The sequence below is a fragment of the Tetrao urogallus genome (genome assembly GCF_951394365.1).
Source record: "Tetrao urogallus genome assembly, chromosome: 5".
NCBI classification, from domain to species: domain Eukaryota; kingdom Metazoa; phylum Chordata; class Aves; order Galliformes; family Phasianidae; genus Tetrao; species Tetrao urogallus.
The window spans coordinates 402,370-422,478 of NC_136818.1; the positions used below are offsets into that span (position 1 = coordinate 402,370).

The 20,109-nt window shown below is 44.7% G+C and overlaps 1 protein-coding gene across 1 annotated transcript in view; it reads right to left on the reverse strand.

Annotated features, from left to right (window-relative positions):
• Positions 1-546: 546 nt before the first annotated feature.
• Positions 547-20,109, reverse strand: part of LOC306946953 (serine/threonine-protein kinase TNNI3K) — a gene marked incomplete at both ends in the record, with an annotated part of 46,600 nt that continues 27,037 nt past the window's right edge. Inside the window, 8 exons of the mRNA XM_079536102.1 lie at positions 547-617; positions 2,769-2,848; positions 5,641-5,810; positions 7,373-7,432; positions 11,862-11,971; positions 13,506-13,638; positions 13,999-14,051; positions 14,709-14,761. Coding sequence (XP_079392228.1) covers positions 547-617; positions 2,769-2,848; positions 5,641-5,810; positions 7,373-7,432; positions 11,862-11,971; positions 13,506-13,638; positions 13,999-14,051; positions 14,709-14,761 — 730 coding nt within the window. The remainder of the gene's footprint in view (positions 618-2,768; positions 2,849-5,640; positions 5,811-7,372; positions 7,433-11,861; positions 11,972-13,505; positions 13,639-13,998; positions 14,052-14,708; positions 14,762-20,109) is intronic.

Genomic DNA, 20,109 nt, shown 5'->3' on the forward strand with positions numbered 1-20,109 from the left:
ACCTGGTGCATCTTTCGGAGAGACCAATTAACAAAAACCGCTTTCTTCAAAGAGCCAGCTATTTTAATTACCAGTAAAGTTGTTTACAAGCACTTGGCCAGGTAAAGGTTCTGCCCATAAAAGCTTTTCCTGTTATTTTCAAGTGTCTGCTGTTGATGTATTACCAGGAGACGGTACAAAGCAGCCATAAGTGGGTGCATGTTGGTATGGATGTAAGTACAGTCTGTTTCCCTGCTCTGTATTCTGTTTCTTAACCTGGCTTCATTTCAGGTTTTCCTTCTGGTTAAAGGTTTGTTTTGGAGTGCCTGTTTTAGTCTTTTTGTTACTGAAAGACTGAAGCATGTGATTTTAGTGAAAGCTTTGTTAAAATCAGATACACACCACCGAAAGAAGCTGCCTCCTCCATGTCAGCAGCAGCAGGTGATGGCACAAAGCTCATCATGGGGATGCTCACCACCAGCAGATGAAGTGGTTCAGTTCTGGGCTGCCCAGTCTGACTCTTGCTGCTCAGGTCCTGGCAGCCCTCTGCAGGAAGTCATTGTGCTGTCAGCTGCTCTCCTCGAAGCTGCTGCTGCAGGAGTGAAACCTCATGGTGCTCATGGGGTCCGACACATAACCTGCAAGGTGCAGAGCAAAGCTCAGTGCATCCTCACATGGGGGAGAAGTGCTACTTCTGCCTTCCTCTGCAGTGACAGTGACAACAAAATGATGTGCATGCTATTTTGGGATGTGGGCACAGACCTTTTAGCTGTCTGCAGATCTCCAACCTCAGCTACAGAGGAAAAATCTAAATGGGAAGTAAGCAGACTGATTGGTCAGGGGAAGAGGTCGTGATAGGCACAAAGAAGCTTTGGTGAGTGGCACAAAACCATGAATCTCATTGTTTTAATAGCACAGGGGGAGTCTGACATTGAAAATACCTCATTTTTTCCCTTTCAATTAGGGTTTCAGAGAGCTCAGAACCTGCATTCTGGCAGCTGCTTTTAAATTTGGTCCTGATGCTGCAACATGGACAGCAGCTGCTCTTAAGAGAGCTGTATTTCCAATGTGCTTTTCCACCTGACATGCCATGGAGAAATTGTCAGCCAGAGAGAGCCTTGATTTATCTTCTAATCAGGGCATGCTGTACTTTGAGGGCTGGGCGATGAAGCATTGCTTAAAGGAGATTTCACTCACATCCTCAATATTCCTCACAGGTCTGTGCTGTCCTTCACTGTCCAGCTCTGCTCCTCAGCACTGATGTTGCTGCTGTTCTCCACCATCAGCTCATGACTCCTACCATTTTTGTTTGTCTCCTTTGCCCACTACAGAGATGGCTGACACAGGCAGCGCCAGAGCCTCAGTCTTTAACTGATCTGTGGCTCTTTGGTAAGAGTATATTGGAGTTTTGCTTCACATCAAGTGAGGCTAAGCGTACTGGCACCACTGCCAACCATGAGCGATCATGTCAGAAAATACCTTCCTGCTATGCTAAGCAGGGTTTCCTGGCATGTCATGCCTGGCTGGGGGGCTGGGAAGAGCAAGACTGTCTGGGAAGTTCTGGGCAAACACAGGAAACACCATCTGTGGTGCTGTCACGAGGTGAAGGTAACTGCATGGTGCTGTGCTCAGCTCTGCTCACTGAATGCTGCGTTCACAGGGGATGAGCTCTGGCTGTGTCATCACATAAACAGGGAAGTGACATCCTGTCAACGTGTCCCTGAAGCATCTTAGGACGTTCAGGCAAACAGATCAGCTCGTGCTGGTGGGATGAGCAGCACTGTGAGATGGCAGCTGGAGCCTTTCCAAAATCATGTTCTCAATAGATATGCCCAATTCTACAGTGCTGGGCAGAAAGTTACCGAGCAGGGATTTACTGTTGCTTCACAGCTAAGCAGAAACCCTGCACTGCCTGACAGCTTGCACACAGCCAAAGCTGCTTTTAACCACAGGAGGCATTTCTTGGATGCTCAGCTGAGCCTCAGGTGCATGAAGATCTCACGAAGGTGAAATAAACATTCAACTTCTAGATTCTACACCAAGAAAGAAAGATTTACGCAAGGTCTGCGTCCCTTCTGCCATCTGCATGTTCATATGCCCTTTGAAGGTTGTACACATTTTAGCTGCAAAGAAGCAGCTGCTGACTTCACAAGCCATTCAGAAATGGGGAATGGAGGAGCAAGAAGCAGACTTCCAAATTGCTGCTAGCAAACTGAGGCCTGAACAACGGCTATCTAGCAAGAGTTTTACAGGGACTAGGACGCACCAGAAAGCTGCATTGGTGGCAGTGCATAAAAATATGCTCAAGTGTGATGGGATGGAAAGCCGAGATGACAAAAGGAAGGAGCCGCCAGAACTTCTGCTCTGATGGGAGCAGAACAATGGGATTTTTTCTGAGAGGAGTGAGAATGTTGAGAAGGGAAGGTTGTGCTGCTTCCTGCTGCTGTGGTACTTTAGAAGTAGGATGGTCTAGGTGCTTTGGTTTCTTTTGTTTATGTTTTGTGTTTTTATTTATTTATTTATTTATTTTTTTAATAGAGGAGCAGCCTTGAGGATATAATGCCACATTCTTTCCTTATTCACAGATCCACATGCACAGAGAGGCCATCTCCAAAAGCCTAGGGTGTAGGGGAAAGGGGGGCAGGAGCTGCGGGAGAATGGGGTGAGACCTCGCTGTAACTAGCAGTGTGCACTGAAGATCAGCTTTCTTATCAGGCTGCCAGAAAACTGCAGCTCTGCCTTGTTTAACCATACTGAGATGCTAGGAGGAATATTCTGCAGTAACTCACCATTTTTGTCAATTGGAGGGTACTGGAAGTTTCTCCTCATGTCATCCAAAGACAGACCCTGAGAAGGGTGCTGCCCAGTGCTGCAAATCAGATAGAAGCTGTCAGTTTACATAAGATTAAACGAGTCACAGAGTTTTTCCTGTAGATGCAGAAGGAATGGGCACCATGTGATATACCCCAGCTACTTAAAAAAGAGACCATTAATCATTGTCAGACACTGTTGTCAGGCTCTGTGGGAATACTGAAGATGGAAAGAAGTGAAACATCAACATTGAGCATCTAATAGTGAGATGAGTTGACATTAAGCTGCCCTGTCAGACAATTAAAACGCACTGCTATTACATCCAACTCATCACGAGGCTGCAGCAGCCCACCACTCATTATTTTGCACATAGCAACAGTTACCATGCAGGAGGGAGGTTTGTGTTTGCTCAGCACAGCCAAAGTTACCAGGCAGGAAACAAACAAGTTCAGTGTCAGGGCTGTTCCAGCCCATGGTACATAGAGCTTCCATCAGAAGTGTTTCTGTGGTGAAGTGGAGCTAGGAAAAAACCCCAGAACGTGGCCCAATCCTGCTGAAAACAATCATAATTCCAAAACAAGGAAAGGAAGAAACAGCCCTAAGGAACAAATGCAATCAGAAAGCGAGGTTGTTAATCGATCACATCAGTGTAATACATAATTGAAAAACTGAAGAAACCATTCCTTTTGTGCTGAGTGCTGTGCCCCTGGGTAAGCCTTCCTTCCTGGGTGCTATCTGTTGTTAGTTGGTATGGCAGGACATGCAACAAAAGCTCCCAACTTTAAGTAACTGCTGGCACCACAGAAAATCTCCTTTTGGTGTGCTAACAAATCTCAGCATGTTATGGAGAGCATTGAGTTACATGACAAGGCTCCCCGTTTCCCTCTGATGCAGCTACACTCAAACCTAAATGCATCACTCTCTTATTCTTTCCCTGCACATCCGTGACTCCCAGCAGTGCCATCTGCCCCTTCACAGAAAATAAAAGGCTGCTCACATTTCCTCCATCCTGGCTCAGCCCCCACTGCCAAGTCCTGTCTGTACAGCAAAGCAATTCCAGGGACCTCTTATGTCACCAGATGAACTTTTTGTGTGTCATTTGTTTTTCTAAGTGGAAGATCTCAGTGACTGCCTGCACGTGTTTGCCTTCTGCCTCTCCATCTGAGCCCCCAAACTGCAAATGCCCGATCGCCCCCCTCCTCCAACGCAGCTCCTCATTTCAGCTGCCCGTATTTCTCATTTCCCATGTTAACTGCAATGAGGGCTCTGCTATTACAATTTGTGACTGCTGAGTGGTGCTAAAGGGTAAAGTTTAAACTAAGAGCACAGCTCTTCTGACAGAGATTGAGAGCACAGTTCCATTTTCACATTACTCTCAGTCTGCATGGGACAGAGAAAGCAGATTGCTACATTTGCCCTCAGAACCAGGCAGTGAGGTACTTGCCTCAGAGGTTAACTTCAGTGTTACAGTAACACACAGAACCCACATGTTGCTTTGCCATGAAAATATTGAGAGCTGTCACCATTTGATGATGGCTTTTCATCAGTATATATCATAACATCATGTACTGTGCTGGCAGTTAAAGAGTTAATGCTGCAGTCCCATGGATTGCTGATAGTTCTGGCATCTTAGGCTCAGGAAGGAAGAATGAACTACAGCTCCCAGAAGACTTCATTTCTCTGCTTCTGATTTTCGTTTGGAGGGAAAGACAAAGCAGAGCTGGGGTCTCCAGGCTGCCTCAGTGCCCTCAGTGCTCCCTGACTGCTTCACCTACAGCATTACAGTAAGAGAGTTTCTGAACCCCAACTCCTCTCATTTTATTTATTGGCTTCGTTTCCAATCATATTGTATTACGTTGTGGTATCTCACATTCTGCTATCATATTTAGTAAAAAGGTTTTTCTTTGATTCTCCTTAGCTCATTGCTGCCATTATCCTTCATCCAGCCCATCTCCCCTCCTTTCCCCCACTGTCCCAGGGCAGGGGTCCATGGACCCCTTTGCCTCCTTGTCACAGAACCTAGCCTGAACTCTTATCCTCCTGTGGGCATTTATTGACCAAAATGTAACTTTTAGGATGCATCCCAGGGAACATCAGCAGCAATGCTTGATGAGGCTGAGTTCCCTTTGCTACCCTAAAGGAGAAGAGGAGAAGAAACTTTGCGTTTGTGTTTGCTGCCCTGTGTCTGCTGGGACAGCCCAGCTGCTGTCTGTCTTCTCCTCAGTCTGGACACTTTCACCTACAGCCCAGACTGTGGCCTTTTCCAACCTTAATCATGCAATCAGAGAACCATGGAGGTTAGAAAAGAATTTCAAGCTCATCAGTCCAACCTGCTCACCATCACTATTTCCCACTAACGCACATCCCTCAGTACAACACCTAAATGGTTCACGAACACCTCCCTGGGCAGCCCCTTCCAGCACCTGGCCACCCTTCCAGGAAATAAATTTTTCCCAACATCTGATCTGAATTTCCACCTGCACAACTTGAAGCCATTCCTTCTCACCCTCGATTTTCTACTAATTTGGTGTGAAAAATGCAAATGCTTAGATGTTGTTTTGACAGCAGGACAGCTTCCTCAGCATTCAGATAACTCAGAGCACAGTGCTATAGCAGCTACAGGAGAAGACAGAACTGCAAAAACACTCCTCCAGTCAGACCTGGAAGGGGATCTGCTGTGTGATACATAACCCAGGGTGTTTCTGCTTCCTGCATGGCCTTACCTGGCAGTGAGGGGCAATCCCTGCTATGGGGAACTCCCATTTAAGGCAGGCGAGCCACGCAGCCCTGGGAAGAGCTATGGCTGTTTAGGAGCAAGAGCCCTCTTTCCCTGCAATGGCAGGTATGTACCTCTGTGACCAGACAGCGTAAGCTCTTGCATTCAAAGCGTATTCCAACTCAAAGCGACTGCGCAGTGCTGCGACGTGACTGCGGCCAGGTCCTCCACGTGCAACGAGACAGTCTGAGGATGAGGAGGGAGACAGAGAGCCACTGCTGTTGCTGGAAGCTGGAGAGATCAACTGCATTTAAACAAAAACATAACAGGCACTGTTAATGCACGCAGCATATTATTTTTTTTCCTCCGCTCTTGCAAGTTGTGCGTCCCATATTGCCTTCATATTTCGGCTGAAAAGAACAGTGCCTCTCGACTTTCAGCAGCTGAGGACATTGGATGCTGTCTGCCAAACCAAGCGGTTGGTTCATTACCACCTGGGGTTTTCAAGCTGGGGTTGTAGGATTTCAGGAAGACCCACTTTAGCCCAGCCGTGAGTGATGTGGCTCGTGAGTATTCCCTATGCAGCCAGGGGGCATTGCAGCATCCCCTATGGAGCCACTGCCTGGGACTCCGCCTTCTGTGCTGAATGGCGGCAGTGCTGCGTGGTGGGAAGACTCCGAGTGCCTGGGGGTGGGAATCTAGCCTGGGGGTCAGTGAAACACAGAGCTAGGATGTGGACATCACGGTATTACATATAAATGCACACAGCAGCACGGACACAGCCTCACTGGAGCAAGATGTCCTCACCACACCTGGATTCAGAGAGATTTAAAAGAGCAGAAGTGGTTTGCTGAGCAAGGAGAACAAAAAGAGGAGGAATTAGAAGGCAAGTTCTCATCCTTCAGTGGCTGCAGCATTTAACTTACTATAGATATTGTTCCTTAGAACTCCCCTCAGAAAAGGCTTCACCCTGGACACAACAGAACTGAAATCTCACTCTCCAGCTTAAAAACAAACAAAAAACTTCCCCCCCCTTCTTTTTCTGCCTAAGCTCTTGGCCCCAGATTTCTTCCCCCATACACTGCTGCCTATGTATCACAGAAGCCAGCTGCCCCATGAGATGGAACACCTTCTCATGATTCAGTGCTTATGTGTTTTTTTTCGACACATAAAAGCTTCCACCTTCACATCAAGCAAACACCTTCCAGCTGCATCCAGAGCATGGAGGAATGTAATGGTGTACAAGTGCCTTTTCCAACTGTTAAAATCAAGAGTAGTGACATGTTTCAGGAGGAATTAATTTTTTTTCTCATCTAACTCTTTCAGATGTATACAAGCACACAGAAAATATGTCTTCAGAAACAGCAGCCCTGAATCATGTTTGGTTTCTGTTTGGTCACTTCTATTTCACAAAGCTGAATGCTGACACATCTGCCTGTGCCACAGCTGCTGCGCAGAGCAGGAATTTGCCTTTGTGTTCATCCTTATTATGTTTTCTCTTTCTACTTTTCTCCCAGAGGTCTCAGCCAGTTTTTCTTTTCTACTTTTTTAAACGAAGCAGACCTGGGTTTGCTGGATGTGGAGCACAAGCCTGCTGAGGCCTGCAGTGCAGTGCCCTGCTGCTCGCGTGTTCTTCAGCATTCCCTCTGAGCAGCTGCTGACACAGCAATATGTGGTTCCCACAGCCTCCCTCTGGCACCCATGAACCCAGAATTGAAAACTATGCCTTAAAAATGTGATGTTCTGGCTTGCAACAGGATGGAGCAGCTTGCAGACTCCAAAGCCACTGCTTTCCTCATTACCTGCTCGTACCCCTGAGCACACATCATAGACATGGAGGCTCCGCAGAAGAAATGAAGCTCTCACCTCAATGTTGCACAGACATTCTTCCAACTTTGTGACCACTTCTGAGAATTCTGGTCTACCCTGTGAACATAACAGACAAAACAGAGCTGTGTTAAGTAGAAGGAGCAACTTCTATACTTAAACAGACTCACAGACAGATGAGTAACAAATCCCCTCCACGTCCTTCCTTTGAATTTCACCACACTGCTTTCAGTTTGCTTGAGAATCTGATGGGAACTGCATGTTCAGTGCTAAGCTCTGAAGTGAAGAGATGTGTGTTTAACATTGTCTACGTTATTATTATTTTTCCAAAACAATCAGATTTGAACTAATAACAGGCAATAAGATTTCTGTAAAAGTAACAGTAGATGATCGACTATGCTTATATATGAGGAGGAAGCTCTTTGCCTGTAAATAAGGTTTTTAACAGCAACAGCTGTGAAGATCAGAGGATGAGCTCCTGAGAAATACTTGCACTTACAGAAACCCTTATCTTCCCCTTTCTGTGTGCTTGCATGGTTCCTGCTGGAGAATTCTGACCAGTGAACACCCACTGAGCCCTGAAATTCACCATTTAGTTCACCATTTTCCATTACCAGGTGACTCCACTCACATAAAAGCGGAGACAGATAATATCTTTGCACCTTCAGTGCAATGCTGCACAAAGAATGCTGTTGGACAAAGAATAGTAAGGTGATGCTTTTCACTGCTCAGTTATATTGTTTGTTCTGCTTGCTATGATGATTAATTAGCAGCACAGGGTCTCTCCCCTTGCGAGGAATGACATCCCTGCATCAGAGATTATTATGCATGCTAGATACGTACATGGTGTAACTGAGACACTTTGAAACAAGCGCTTTTTATTCTGTGCAGTGAATCCACAGCAGCATTTGGGATTTGTACTGACAGTTTCAGGACAGGCACTGTCTGCATGGACTAAAGGCTCCCGTTGTTCAGTCCCTGGACCTCCTGGAACTTTCCTGAGGCCTTCAGACATAATTCAAAGTCTTTGTAACCGGGTGTAGAGCCATTTCATGTAGGAAAAAGCCTTTAAAAGAATCCATTTCAGTAAGTTTTTTTCCCCACATTTTGGGCAGAATTTGAGTCACCCACTGGCTGATTGAGCTATCAATTGCCTTCCAGTTCTGCTGTGCAGCTCTCAAGCATTAGGAAGATTAAGCAATGTTGTAGTGATGCTGATGAGCAGCAAAGTGCATTAAAATTCCAAAAGGGTGTTTTATTTTTATTGGTGCTCAGTGAACTGCTAACAAGTTATAGTGACTCTGTCACATACTGCTCACTTAAGTCAACAATTTAATATAACATCTTATTAATAACTTTAAGCAGAATGGGAGCTACTTGCTGATGGTTATTAGCAGCTGCTTTATAGTTACATGGAATAAAACAAACAAACTGCCCCCTCATCTGTACTGGAACATTAGTTCATAAAATGGGAGACAAATGTATTCAAGTATCCAGGAAACAGTAATAGCACCAAAATAAAACAGCTAACCATACCCTCCATAGCAAACACGTTCTATCTGCAGTTTTCAAGCTGAAACGTAAGCTTACAGCATGGACTACAGTAAGGGGACAAAGCTCTCCAGAGTTATTTGGGAGCCCAGAGTCACACTGACCTCCCTCCGCACTGTCCTGCTGCAGCACCTACACACATGCTTTACTTAAGAGAGCTTTCAGGTATCCAGAGCAAGGACAGGTTCAGGCACATGATTACCTGCCTTTCTTAGCTGGACTAACTGAAAGAGGGGCTCTAGGGCTCTGCTTCCAGGGTGAAATTCAAAGCCAGAGTCCCTGGTTCAGTAACGTGAAGCAGCAGATGCTACAAGGCTTCTGTAACACCAGAAAATTACACAAGCTCCAAAATCTCTTCCCATTAACATGTGTTGGAACTCCCACTGTTAAGTGACATCCCTGCATGCCAACACAGCACCAGCAAAGCAAACATACAGAACAGTGATAACAAATCCTAAGCCCTCTCCTCCAGTGTGTTTCCTAGTGCAGCTAACCCGCTCTAGAGCAGGTTTGTTGCCTCTCCAGACAGCTGAGGGCCACGTGCCAGACTGTGCATGCAGCTGCAGCAGCAGCACGTGCAGAGATGGCCCTATGGAGCCCACAGGGTCACTTGCCTGGCAAAAAAATCCTCTGTGAGAAGAACTACATGGAGATAACCTCAGCTGATGCACACCATCTTCCATTGCTGAGTGACACTGTCGGACTCAGACACTATGAACAAACCCCTCATTCTGATGCTCAACAAGTGCCAGAGCAGTAACACCATCAGTAAGGCAGCTCTGATGGGTCTGTGCCAGCAGGCACCCACGCTCCCACAGTTGCAATTTCATGTGCAAATACACAGAGCTGTGCACGAACCACCCAGTTAGGAAATACGGGTGGGATGCAGAACTGGAAGAGTTCTCGGTATCAATCTGCTTTGGAAGATCTGATGCTCACTATAAGGACAGCAATCTAAAGACTGTTTAGTAAATGTATTTGGATGGTCTTAGATCACAAAATCCTGCAGTGGCTCTGACAGCCCCGCCAGTCTGGGGATGCTATTTTTACAGCTTTGGTTTAGTTGGTTTTCCCTTTAGTGTAGAAATAGCAACAGTTTGCAAAAGCTAATATAAAACTATCTTTCTTTAACCCTCATTTCTGAATCTCAGAAGGGAAGAACACTGTCACATTCTATTTTCTTTATTGCTGGTGCTATTGAGTTAATTGGGATAATCAGCTGAATCTCACTTTAAAAAACTGTTCTGACGGTAGCATGAGAAAGATGCAGCAATAACTTTCTTTCTTCAATACCATAAACTCTCCCTGTGTTCCTGGAAGTTGTTAGCATTATTGCAGTGAGAATTTTCAGCAACTCACAAGCCATAAAGAAGTGTTTGATTAAATCATCAGAAAAAAAAATGAAAAGTAATTCAACTGAGAACATTTTACTCAGTTAATTGAATAACGGTACTGGTGGTGGGAAGAATCAGACAGCAAACATCCTGTACTGCTAGAGACAAACAGAACAACTCAGCATATAATTGAAAGAAAGATAAGACAGGAAGGTTAACTGGCCAGAACAGAGAGTGGTGTTTATGACCTCTAACACACAGCATGAGATTAATTTAACGTGAAAAATCATATTTACAGTGCTCAAAACCACATCTGCTCTCTTCAATGTGCAAGTTGCTGTACTTGAAGCATTACTGTGCTTGACTTCCTGAAGTTCACTTTGACACAAGCTCAAACTTTTAAAACTATTTCTATCTTAAATTTAGGCAGCACACTAAGATTTATGGCTCTTCCTTTATAGAGCATCCATACCCATTATGATGCTGAGGACTGCCCAGTCTCCAGGACATTGTCTCCCTGTCTCCCTTGCACTCCCTGCCCAGCGGGCTGCACTAAAGGCCTCTGGCTACAGATCTTAGAACACACTGCATGCTCTCATAGCAAGGACTGGTGTTGGACCCCAAGGTTTTACATGTCAGTTCTGAACAGATCCAAAATGTTCCTAATTCAACTTCAAAACGTGTGGGTCTGTCTTAGTTTCAGTTGGGACAGTTTTGCTTTTCTCCACAGCGTCTGATACGATGCAATGCTTTGGCGTTAGGAGAAAAGCACTGTTGGCAACACACCGATGTTTTAATTGTTGCTGAGCAGTGCTGCACAGACCAAGGAGGTAGAGATTCTCATAGTGCCCTGCCAGGAAGGGGCTGTGGAGCAAAGGAGCTGGGAGGGACAGAACCAGGACAGGGACTGAGAGCATATCACTAAGCCATAACCTGCTGGGACCAGCATCTTGGACTGGGCAACGTATCCTCATTGATTTTATCTAACCTCTATTTGAGAGAGGGAAAATAGAATCCAGAGTTATTCGTAATAGCAATTGAAGAAAAAGGAACACGAAGGAATCAGAAGTTCTGCGCATTATGTGCTGAGAGCGACTGCCATGAAGAAAGCAGCCCTGGAACGAGGAGAGATTGCAACCTGTGCCGTGTCCTGCCCATAACTGCTCCTGGAGCCGGCATGGTGCCCAGGAGGGCCCTGCTGGCCCTCTTGTCTCCTGCTCAGCTCTTGTGCTGATATCTTTTCAGTGCATCAGATAATGGCTTTAGGACACGATAGAAAAATAGGTTTACACTTTTTAGCGTAACTTTTAGGGCAACTATTTTGATGATACAAATTTCATTTGTCATGTGGAAAAATATCAATAATTCACTGAAAACATCTACAGAAGTCTGAGAGCAAAAAGTACTTTTCTATTCATCACAAGTCAAAACTGAACTTTTGCACCACGGTCGCTCGAGTTTCCAACAAATGGCTGCTGATCAGCCGCTTTCCCCTCAGCATCCAACTGCTCTGCGCCTTCAGCCCATGCCACCGCCTGTCCCACTGCATTCTGCATCAGAACTCATCTCAGTGAGCTTCTGGGGCGTGCGGAGCTGCACCCAGACCTGAGCCCGCGGCTGGGGCTGCACGGGACAGCACTCACCTCCGGGCAGGCGTTCCAGCCCCGCATCAGCAACGCGCAGATGGGTTTGGGGATGGAGTATCCGATGGGCGGGCGGATGTGGTGGTACGCCATGTCTGCCGCCGCCGCCGCTGCGGGAACAGCCCGGCACAAAGACGTGAGCATCCAGGAGGTGCGGAGCTCCTAGGAAAGCACAGCCTATCTGCTGACACACAGCCGGGGCGCAAGGCGCATAACCACCGTGCCCATGGCCCCTCGTAGCTTAGAGAGGCTCCAAATCCAAACTGTTTCTACTGACAGCTAAGGCAACCTGTGACACTGAATGGAACGACACCGTGGTTGTGGCTGAGTGGGGATGTAGACAATCTAATTGTGGTTAAGCCCTAAAAAAATAACCTGCGGTCAGAGTATGTGGGATGTGCAGGGAGCCACGTAACTGCAGTCGTGTGATAGCAACAATACTGTAATTTTTTAACTATATCCCACTATTGTCACAGCCTTTGCCATAAGAATAATTTCAGCCACGGTTCATTCTTACTGCAGTTCTTGGCTGCACACTTGCTTCAGAATGCCAATAGCATATAAATCCTGCGATACTGTGACTAAAGGAGAGACAAACGCAGCTTGCCTAATGTTGGCTGCACTCTGGTGAGTGTACTTTTGGAATCATGCTTTGCCTAGCAGGCACTATGCAAAAAGAGAAGGCAAATGCAAAGTAGATTAAGATTGCAATGAGGAATGCTCCCTCTTTCCACCAAAGGTACTGCGATGTACCACCTGCTGGCAAGTCTTCTTGTGCCAAATTAACAATTTCTGCCATCAGTTTTACAGGATTAGAAAAAGAGAAGGGGAAAACACAGGTGTGTTTTCACTGTGTACACACCTATCATACTTGACAAAGTTAATTTGCCACTTTTTTTTGTCTCCTTTCTCTATTAGCAGGACTTTTCTTTCAGCTAATAAGCATATCAGTTAGGAGTACTTCAGAGAGACTGTACTAAAGAACACGTTAGATTTCATTTAGTATTTGGGTGCTTTGTAAAGCAATTGACCAGATCAGGGAATAGCACAATGATAGGCTGCTGAGGAACAGAATTAGACATACAGATGCACATGGAAAAATAGATGAGTGAGCACCGATATATTTATGCAATATTAGCACCATTTGTATTCTGCTTTGCCACAACCATTTGTATGAGCTGAAAGAAAGCCACCTTCGTCAAGATCAAAATGCTGTCTCCAAATAAAAGAAAAATTTATCTGACAGCCATCTGAGAAATCTTGCACATCTCTGCCCCCAGCAGCTCTATTCTGTACCTCAAACCCACTTAAGAACAGGACAAGAAAATCCCACAATTTTTCACAAGTTTTCATACTGGAGTGAAATGCATCTGTGCAGTTCCACCAAGCTGCCTCCTGAGCGCAGAGCGCTGCACAAAGATGCAGACACAGGAGGACAAAGTGCAAAGGCTGCTGTCAGTGGCATGGGAGGTTGAAAACCTCTACTGTAACAAAAATAAATAGTAGATGGCATTACAGTGGGATAGATCTGTGCCTTTCACCAAGTCTTGCCACCTAATAACAATGCTTAGCAAAATACTACTTAATGCTTTTCTGTGCAAGTGGTTCAGAGCCCCTTAAGCATTAATTCACTGCGTATCTTACCTGGCTTTAGGTGAGCAAATGGAATTTCGCCTGTTAGCAGCTCCCAGAGACACAGAGCGTAGCTGAACACATCAGCTTTGATGGTGTACCTCGTGCACTGAGTGAACACCTCGGGAGCCATCCAGCGCAGGTTCTGCATGCAAGGAACATCAAATATGTATTAACAGAGTTTATTTCCTCCTGTATTTTTTCCTTTAGTTACACTGTTGTTCTTCTTTCTTTGTTTCCTTACCTCCATTGCTCCGTAAGATAACAGATAAGTCTACAGAAGGAAGAGCTGCATAAAAGTTATTTTCTACTGCAGATTAATTTTTTTTTTATTCACAGATCTCTGCTAGTAAAAGAAGGCTAAAGGAAGGAAAAATACTGAAACAGCTCCCATGCTATTCCAGTTCACCAATCCCTTCAAACCAACTTTTAAGGTCGTTTTCTCCTAACCCGGATTTGCCCTTAAGCTCTACATTAACTACGTGGAACAAAAGAAAAAACAAACCCCAGGCTGTTTTGTCATGTTGTCTTCATCCAGGGATTGCAAAAATCTCGATTCTGAAACACACAGAACAGAGCTGGTTTTACTGTCGAGTCACTGCAGGCACCTGCCTTGTAAAAAAAGTCCTTGTAAAAGGTATTTCTTAATAACACCAGGGTCTTAATAACACCAGGAAAATCCAGACAACCTGCGACGGCTGCTATTCAACAAGAGTGCACACAGGCAGCGAGACTTCTCAAGCCTGGGTGCCAAATGCTGCACCACTATAAACCTACACGTCTGCCAACATCAGCAGCAGCTTATAGAGCTGAGGATCTCAGCCGAGGAGTTTGGCTGAGGCACACTGTGACAGTGCACAAGCTACACGTTCATGGAGTACAGCCTGGCCTACTGTTGAACAGAAGGAGTAAGAAAGGTCCATAAATGAAATAAAGAACTTCATTCTGCCCTTTAAGCTAAAAGGAAAGAAGCCTGTCCTGTCACCCCACGATTTGGCTGTTCTCACTGTCATCTGGGCTTTCTTCTCATGCATATTACAGAGTGGCCGCAGCATGAGACAACTTAGAGACAGAAATAGAGGTATTCTCATCCTTAAGAGTCTTTTTCCACTCCTCTCATAATAAAGTGAAGAACTTTCTTAGTGTTTCCTCAATAAGCACGTTCAGTTTTAAACAGTTTTAGGTTAGTTTATAGATCTATCATAAAATCATTACCTCCAAAATCAGCAACAACTGCATGCCCATCCTCATACAGCAGAATATTGTGACTAGAAAAAAATTAAAGATAATTGTTTAATTTTGTCTTACAGGTGGTGACGATTTTACAGTTCTTGCTTCACAGAAGAAGTCTCGACAACTTCAAAGCCCCTGCCTAAGAAAATGAACATCTTAAAATGTCTCCATCTGCTGATGAAGAGAAGGCACATCATGCATCCTGTAGCCTTCCTCAGCATCTAGGAAGGAACTCATTCCTGCTTACACTAATGGAGATTGGTAAGATTTCAGCCCTGCCCTCCATTCATGTTCCTTTTCTGTTTTGCTTTGGAGATCTAACAGAGCACAGCTGGTAATGTACATTCAAGCCAATGTCCAGCAAAAATTGGACACTGTCTGCTCACTGTATGTGGTTCTGTGTTCAGCTTTCATGATGGCTGCAGTTCAGACAGCAAAACAGGTGAGGGCAGCTGATCAGTGACAATAATTTGAGATTCCAGATTAACAAAGAACACTACACAAACAGAAAAAAGCTTTTTGTTTTTACCTGCTTCCTGGGGAAACCCTGGACATAACAATCAAGGTCTGCAGGTTCAAAGGAAAACATTCTCTTTGTAAGATGCCTGCTCTGACATCACCCTGCTGTTACCAACACGTTATCCTTGAACTTCATGTACTCCTATCACTCCCGGCAGTGCTATGCTCAAAAGAGATTTACCACCTGTCCACCAGCCTCAGAAAAGCAATCCAGACTTGTGAAGTATGAGAACATTCTGCAGTGCACAATGAAATTCGTTAACCTGGATGACTACAGAAGCACAGCCCTAAGCATGCTGGGAGCATTCCAGGGGTTAAATAAACTCAGGTAATTAGTTGTAATTTTTAATCTCAACTCATCATTTGAGACATTGGTTTGCAAACATCTGCTTGATGTGGAATCACATAAATAACTGGGACCTAGAAACTGTTCTTCAGCAGATTAATGGTAACCACTTGTGCTCTGATACAGAAGACAGAAACCCACAGGAGAGTCAAGGTCACACACCCGAGTTTACGTGCTTATTTATCAGTAAAACTCACATTTCCATAACTGGCAGTGCATTTCAACTGTGGAGGTGGGACCTTTGTTGGCATACCCTTCCAAAGCTCTTTGGAGAGCTGTTCCATATAAAAGTTAGGTTCCATGGAGGGTGCAGCTACAAATGGCAGCAAGGGAGGATTTGAGGTAACATCTGGCATCTCATGGAAGATGCTCACTGGTCAGAGCTGTGGTTTGGCCAAGCAGAATTCCATAGACAGAAATACCGTATAACATTCATGCACTGAGCCCAACGCTTCCCGAAAACTCAAGTTACTGTGTATGGAATGCACAGTTAACCTCATTCTGTCCCTGCACCTCTTTGCTCTGTCTCCATGTGCCACAACCAGAGCTGCCTGCACACTGTGGATGGAAAGGATTTCAGGTGTAGCCTGGTTGAAGCTGACACCCCTCAGTAAAGCAAACTGCAGACAGAGCGAAATTCCAGGAAAATGACACTTGTGTTAGAGGTATATGCTAAGTTTTTATTCTATGTAGGTTCTTAATCTTTGCCCCAGTTCTTGAAGTAGGAAGGAGGTAATAAATGCAGGAAGACTCATTCAGTCAGCAGTTGTATGGGGCCACCTGAGATCAAAGAAATCATTTACCCAAGAGAATTGCTTGCACTGACTCTGAGAGGTGCTTTAATTTCAGTGAAGTCTTCAAAACCATGGGAACTACAAGGCTCAGTGAATGTAAAGAACTGGGTAACCAGCACTCTGCCTAGGGCTGTTGGCAGGGATATATTTGGAGGCTTAAAGTTAAATCCCTGGATTTGTCCTAAAACTAAACTAAGCCTAAACCAGGGCTGAAGATATAAATCAGGAGATGCATGGTGGCTTAAATCCATCTGCTGATGTTGAAGAAAATTCAGCTCTTATTTGCATGTTATTTGTTCAAATACAGTGATGATGTGGATAATATCTGGAAGGAACACATATTGTATACAGCCTATCAATTAGAGGATTTCCAGAAAGAAGCTTACAACTATGGAAAAAACAGCTACAAAAAGATTTCTACAAAAGTCTATGAATATTTAACAGTTTTGCACAAATGTGATTTCGTGAGCAGCTAGGCAGGACAGCTGCAAACCAGATCCAAGTAAGAGAGTAACCGTAACACTGAAACTGTGAAAAGAGAGGTACTCCAATTATGTAGAACCAAATGGACATTTTGTATACCTTTACACCTTGCTAGCTTAAAATAAGAGGAAAAAAAGGAACATTACAATTGGAAATGAATGAATTCTCTTTTGGGGGCATTTTATCTAAGAACTTGCATTGAATAGAAAAAAAAAAAGATTAGAAAACACGGATGGGAGAAGCAGAATTTTTTTTTTTTTTTTTTTTTTTTTTTTTTTTAAATGAGTTATTGTCTATGTTAGCTTTTTCATAGGGAATCTGCTAATTCACATTTCTGTGCTACCTAAAGGCATTCATCTTCAGTTCGGTGAAGGAGGTCAGTATCAAAGGACGATGAAGGACTGGTGGACTGCAAAGATGCAAATAACCAGGAGTGAGATCATATTGTTTGGAGTATGTCTCCATTTTAGATTTATTAGATGTGCAGCCTGCACCTGTCATGTGGATCTTAATTCCCCATGGCAAACATGAATTCAGACAAAGATTAAGGCTACCTTTTGTTTCAGCTTCTCAGCTTTGTCTAGAAATACCAGATCTGAAGCAGAGCAGATGCTGCATGAAGCATCAGACTTGTTGAGTAATTTGTCGAAAGACAAAAACCAGTAGCAGTTTCAGCACATTACTAACCTTGCTCATGTGTTAGCTTATGGTTTGAAACCAAGGTCAGCACTAGAGCTGTTTGAGCTATTTCCTCTTCCCAGCTAATTGAACTAAGCAGGGAATGCTCAGTGAGTGAGTGGGATGGAAGGGAAGGCCGCTTGTAAGCAGCCTCATTGCAACTGAGGCATCATAGCACTTGCAAATTTTAGGGCAATTTCAGGGTTGAAAACTCTTGGGATGATAAAAAGCAGCTGAGAAGTGAGCTATGACTTATCTGGAACAAGTCTTTAGAGTGCATCAACTCATCGCACTTCCACAGCTCTCTGCTCCTTGGATTCTCAAGGACACATGGCATGAATGGCTGTATGATCAATGGATATCAAGATGTTACAATCACAATATAATCAAGAGAGTTAGGCAAAGTGGACAATGATAACAAAAGAGAATAAAATGGAAGGCTTACCCTTCGGCTGAGCTCACCACAAAACACCAATAGAGGCGATCTCCAGAAGAGATCCCTCCCCACTGGCAGCCAGCTCTTAAATAGGTCTAGGAGGGGGGGGAGCCTGGCTCCATCCCTTCCGGCAGCACAGCTGAATTGCCTTCACCTGTGCTCCTCTGGCGGACTCATGGCTCACCTCAGGTGATCAATCAGAGGTTCAGGCCGTGACTCAGTTGTTCCCATACAATGGCAGAAGCATGGAAGGGCCACCCAGAGCCAAGGACAGCTGCTGCACAACTCTGTAAAGAGCCCAGCGCCAGGCAGAAGTCACAGCCTTGTAAGCAGCATTTCTGCACTGAGAGCTGTTCTGCCTGGACTCATCAGCCTTCCCTAGAGGCAGGGGTACCTTGCCTCCATGCACTAACATGACAAATACCAGTGCTGCTTTCAGCTCAGGATTGGCATTTGCAAGGAGCACAAGTTTGTCTGTGTGGCTGTACCTGCCCACCTGTGTCAGGAATTCTTAACAAGGAGCTGCACTGATGAAGAAATTCTGACTCTGTAGGAATTTACAGCGGAAAAAAAATTCACCCATAGGTATCTGGCACTTCCACTGCAACTTTAATTGAATTACTATACCGGGGAATTTGGAACCAGTCTGTTTTCTGTCTGTCATCACACATTGACAATTGGAGGACATCAGCAGACAGAGCTGTGGCTCTAAGCCATACAGTGGGAAATTGGATAAGCAAGCTGTGCTTCCAGGTGGCTGGCATTAAAACAAGTAACCAACCTAATACAAGTACCTGTCCTCTCTATGAAGAGAGGAGAATTTCAACCTCAGAGAAACACATAGAGCTTGAAACCATGGCTCTTCTAATTATTACATCTTGATTGAAACTCCTGGCTTAAAAGCCCTACCACTCCAGCATCCTCTGGCTGTTGGCAAATCCTCCACCAAAGCTGTTCTAATGCTCAGTTTAGTGGTTGGCATCCCTGCTCACAGCAAGGGTGATCTTTAAGGTCCCTTCCAATCCAAACCATTCTATGATTCTGCAAAAGGTGTTCTGGTTTCAAGTCCTCTGTCAAGGGAAGGAGGCAGGAGGAAAAGTCTGGAAGAAGGACAAAGCAGGAGTAAGCATGCCAACAGGCAGTACAAACTGCAGCTCCATCAGAGGAGGAAAATCAAAGCCTGAATTCTATCCTCATTAAGAGGCTGAGCTGTGTTCAAGTTGCAGTGTTGTAAAGATGCCCATATATATGGTCCACACACACGCTGGGGACACTATTTTATTTTCTGCCTGTCCAGCTCTCTGTTCTCCCAGAATTTCACCCCCTTTTCTTTTGATCATGATGGTGTCTAACCGTAAAAGAAGGACTGCATTTCTCCCTGCAGCTATCAACACTCATTTCCTTCAGTATCTGTATTTCCAGGCTCTCAGTTGTGTATTCCAGTGAATATTGTAAAGGAAAAGGTTTAGGACTACAGGGCAGCTTCAGCTTATTTCCATCCAGAAAGCATAAGGTAAAATTCCTGCTGTGAGATGTTTCATTCCTTAATAATTACAAAAAAAGTAATAAAAAAGAAAAAAAAAATATATATATATAAGGAACTTGAATAGCTGTAACCTCCCATTTCTACCATACGCACAGTTTAAGAGCTAACAAATAGTTATTGAATAAAGCACATATTGATTTAAAATAAGTTAAACTTGCCATCTAACTCTGCCTCAGCTCTTAGCTATCATTTTGCTATTTCCTTTACAACAACTCCCTACACCCCCCAAAAAAAACAGAAGCAGAAATGAGACTTTAACATAACGATTCTCTACAGCTGTGTAACAGAACAGATGGCACACTGCTCCTTGCTGCACCTTTTAAAATCACGTGTATAAATATCACATGTATAGGAAAAGGGGACTCAGTTCTGCTCTTCAGGCACCAATGAGGTCTGGAAGCGAGGCCTTGCCTTTGAGCAAAGCAGTGCTGCACCCCAGCTGTGTGCCTGTCAGCTTAGGGAGTGTTATCACCTCTGAGGGTCAGAATGGGGCAGGATAACTCCTGCCAACGTTCCTGCTTATTTTTGAGCTCAGAACTAACAGGGAAATTGCAGTCCATTAACTGCTCTCCCAAATGAGC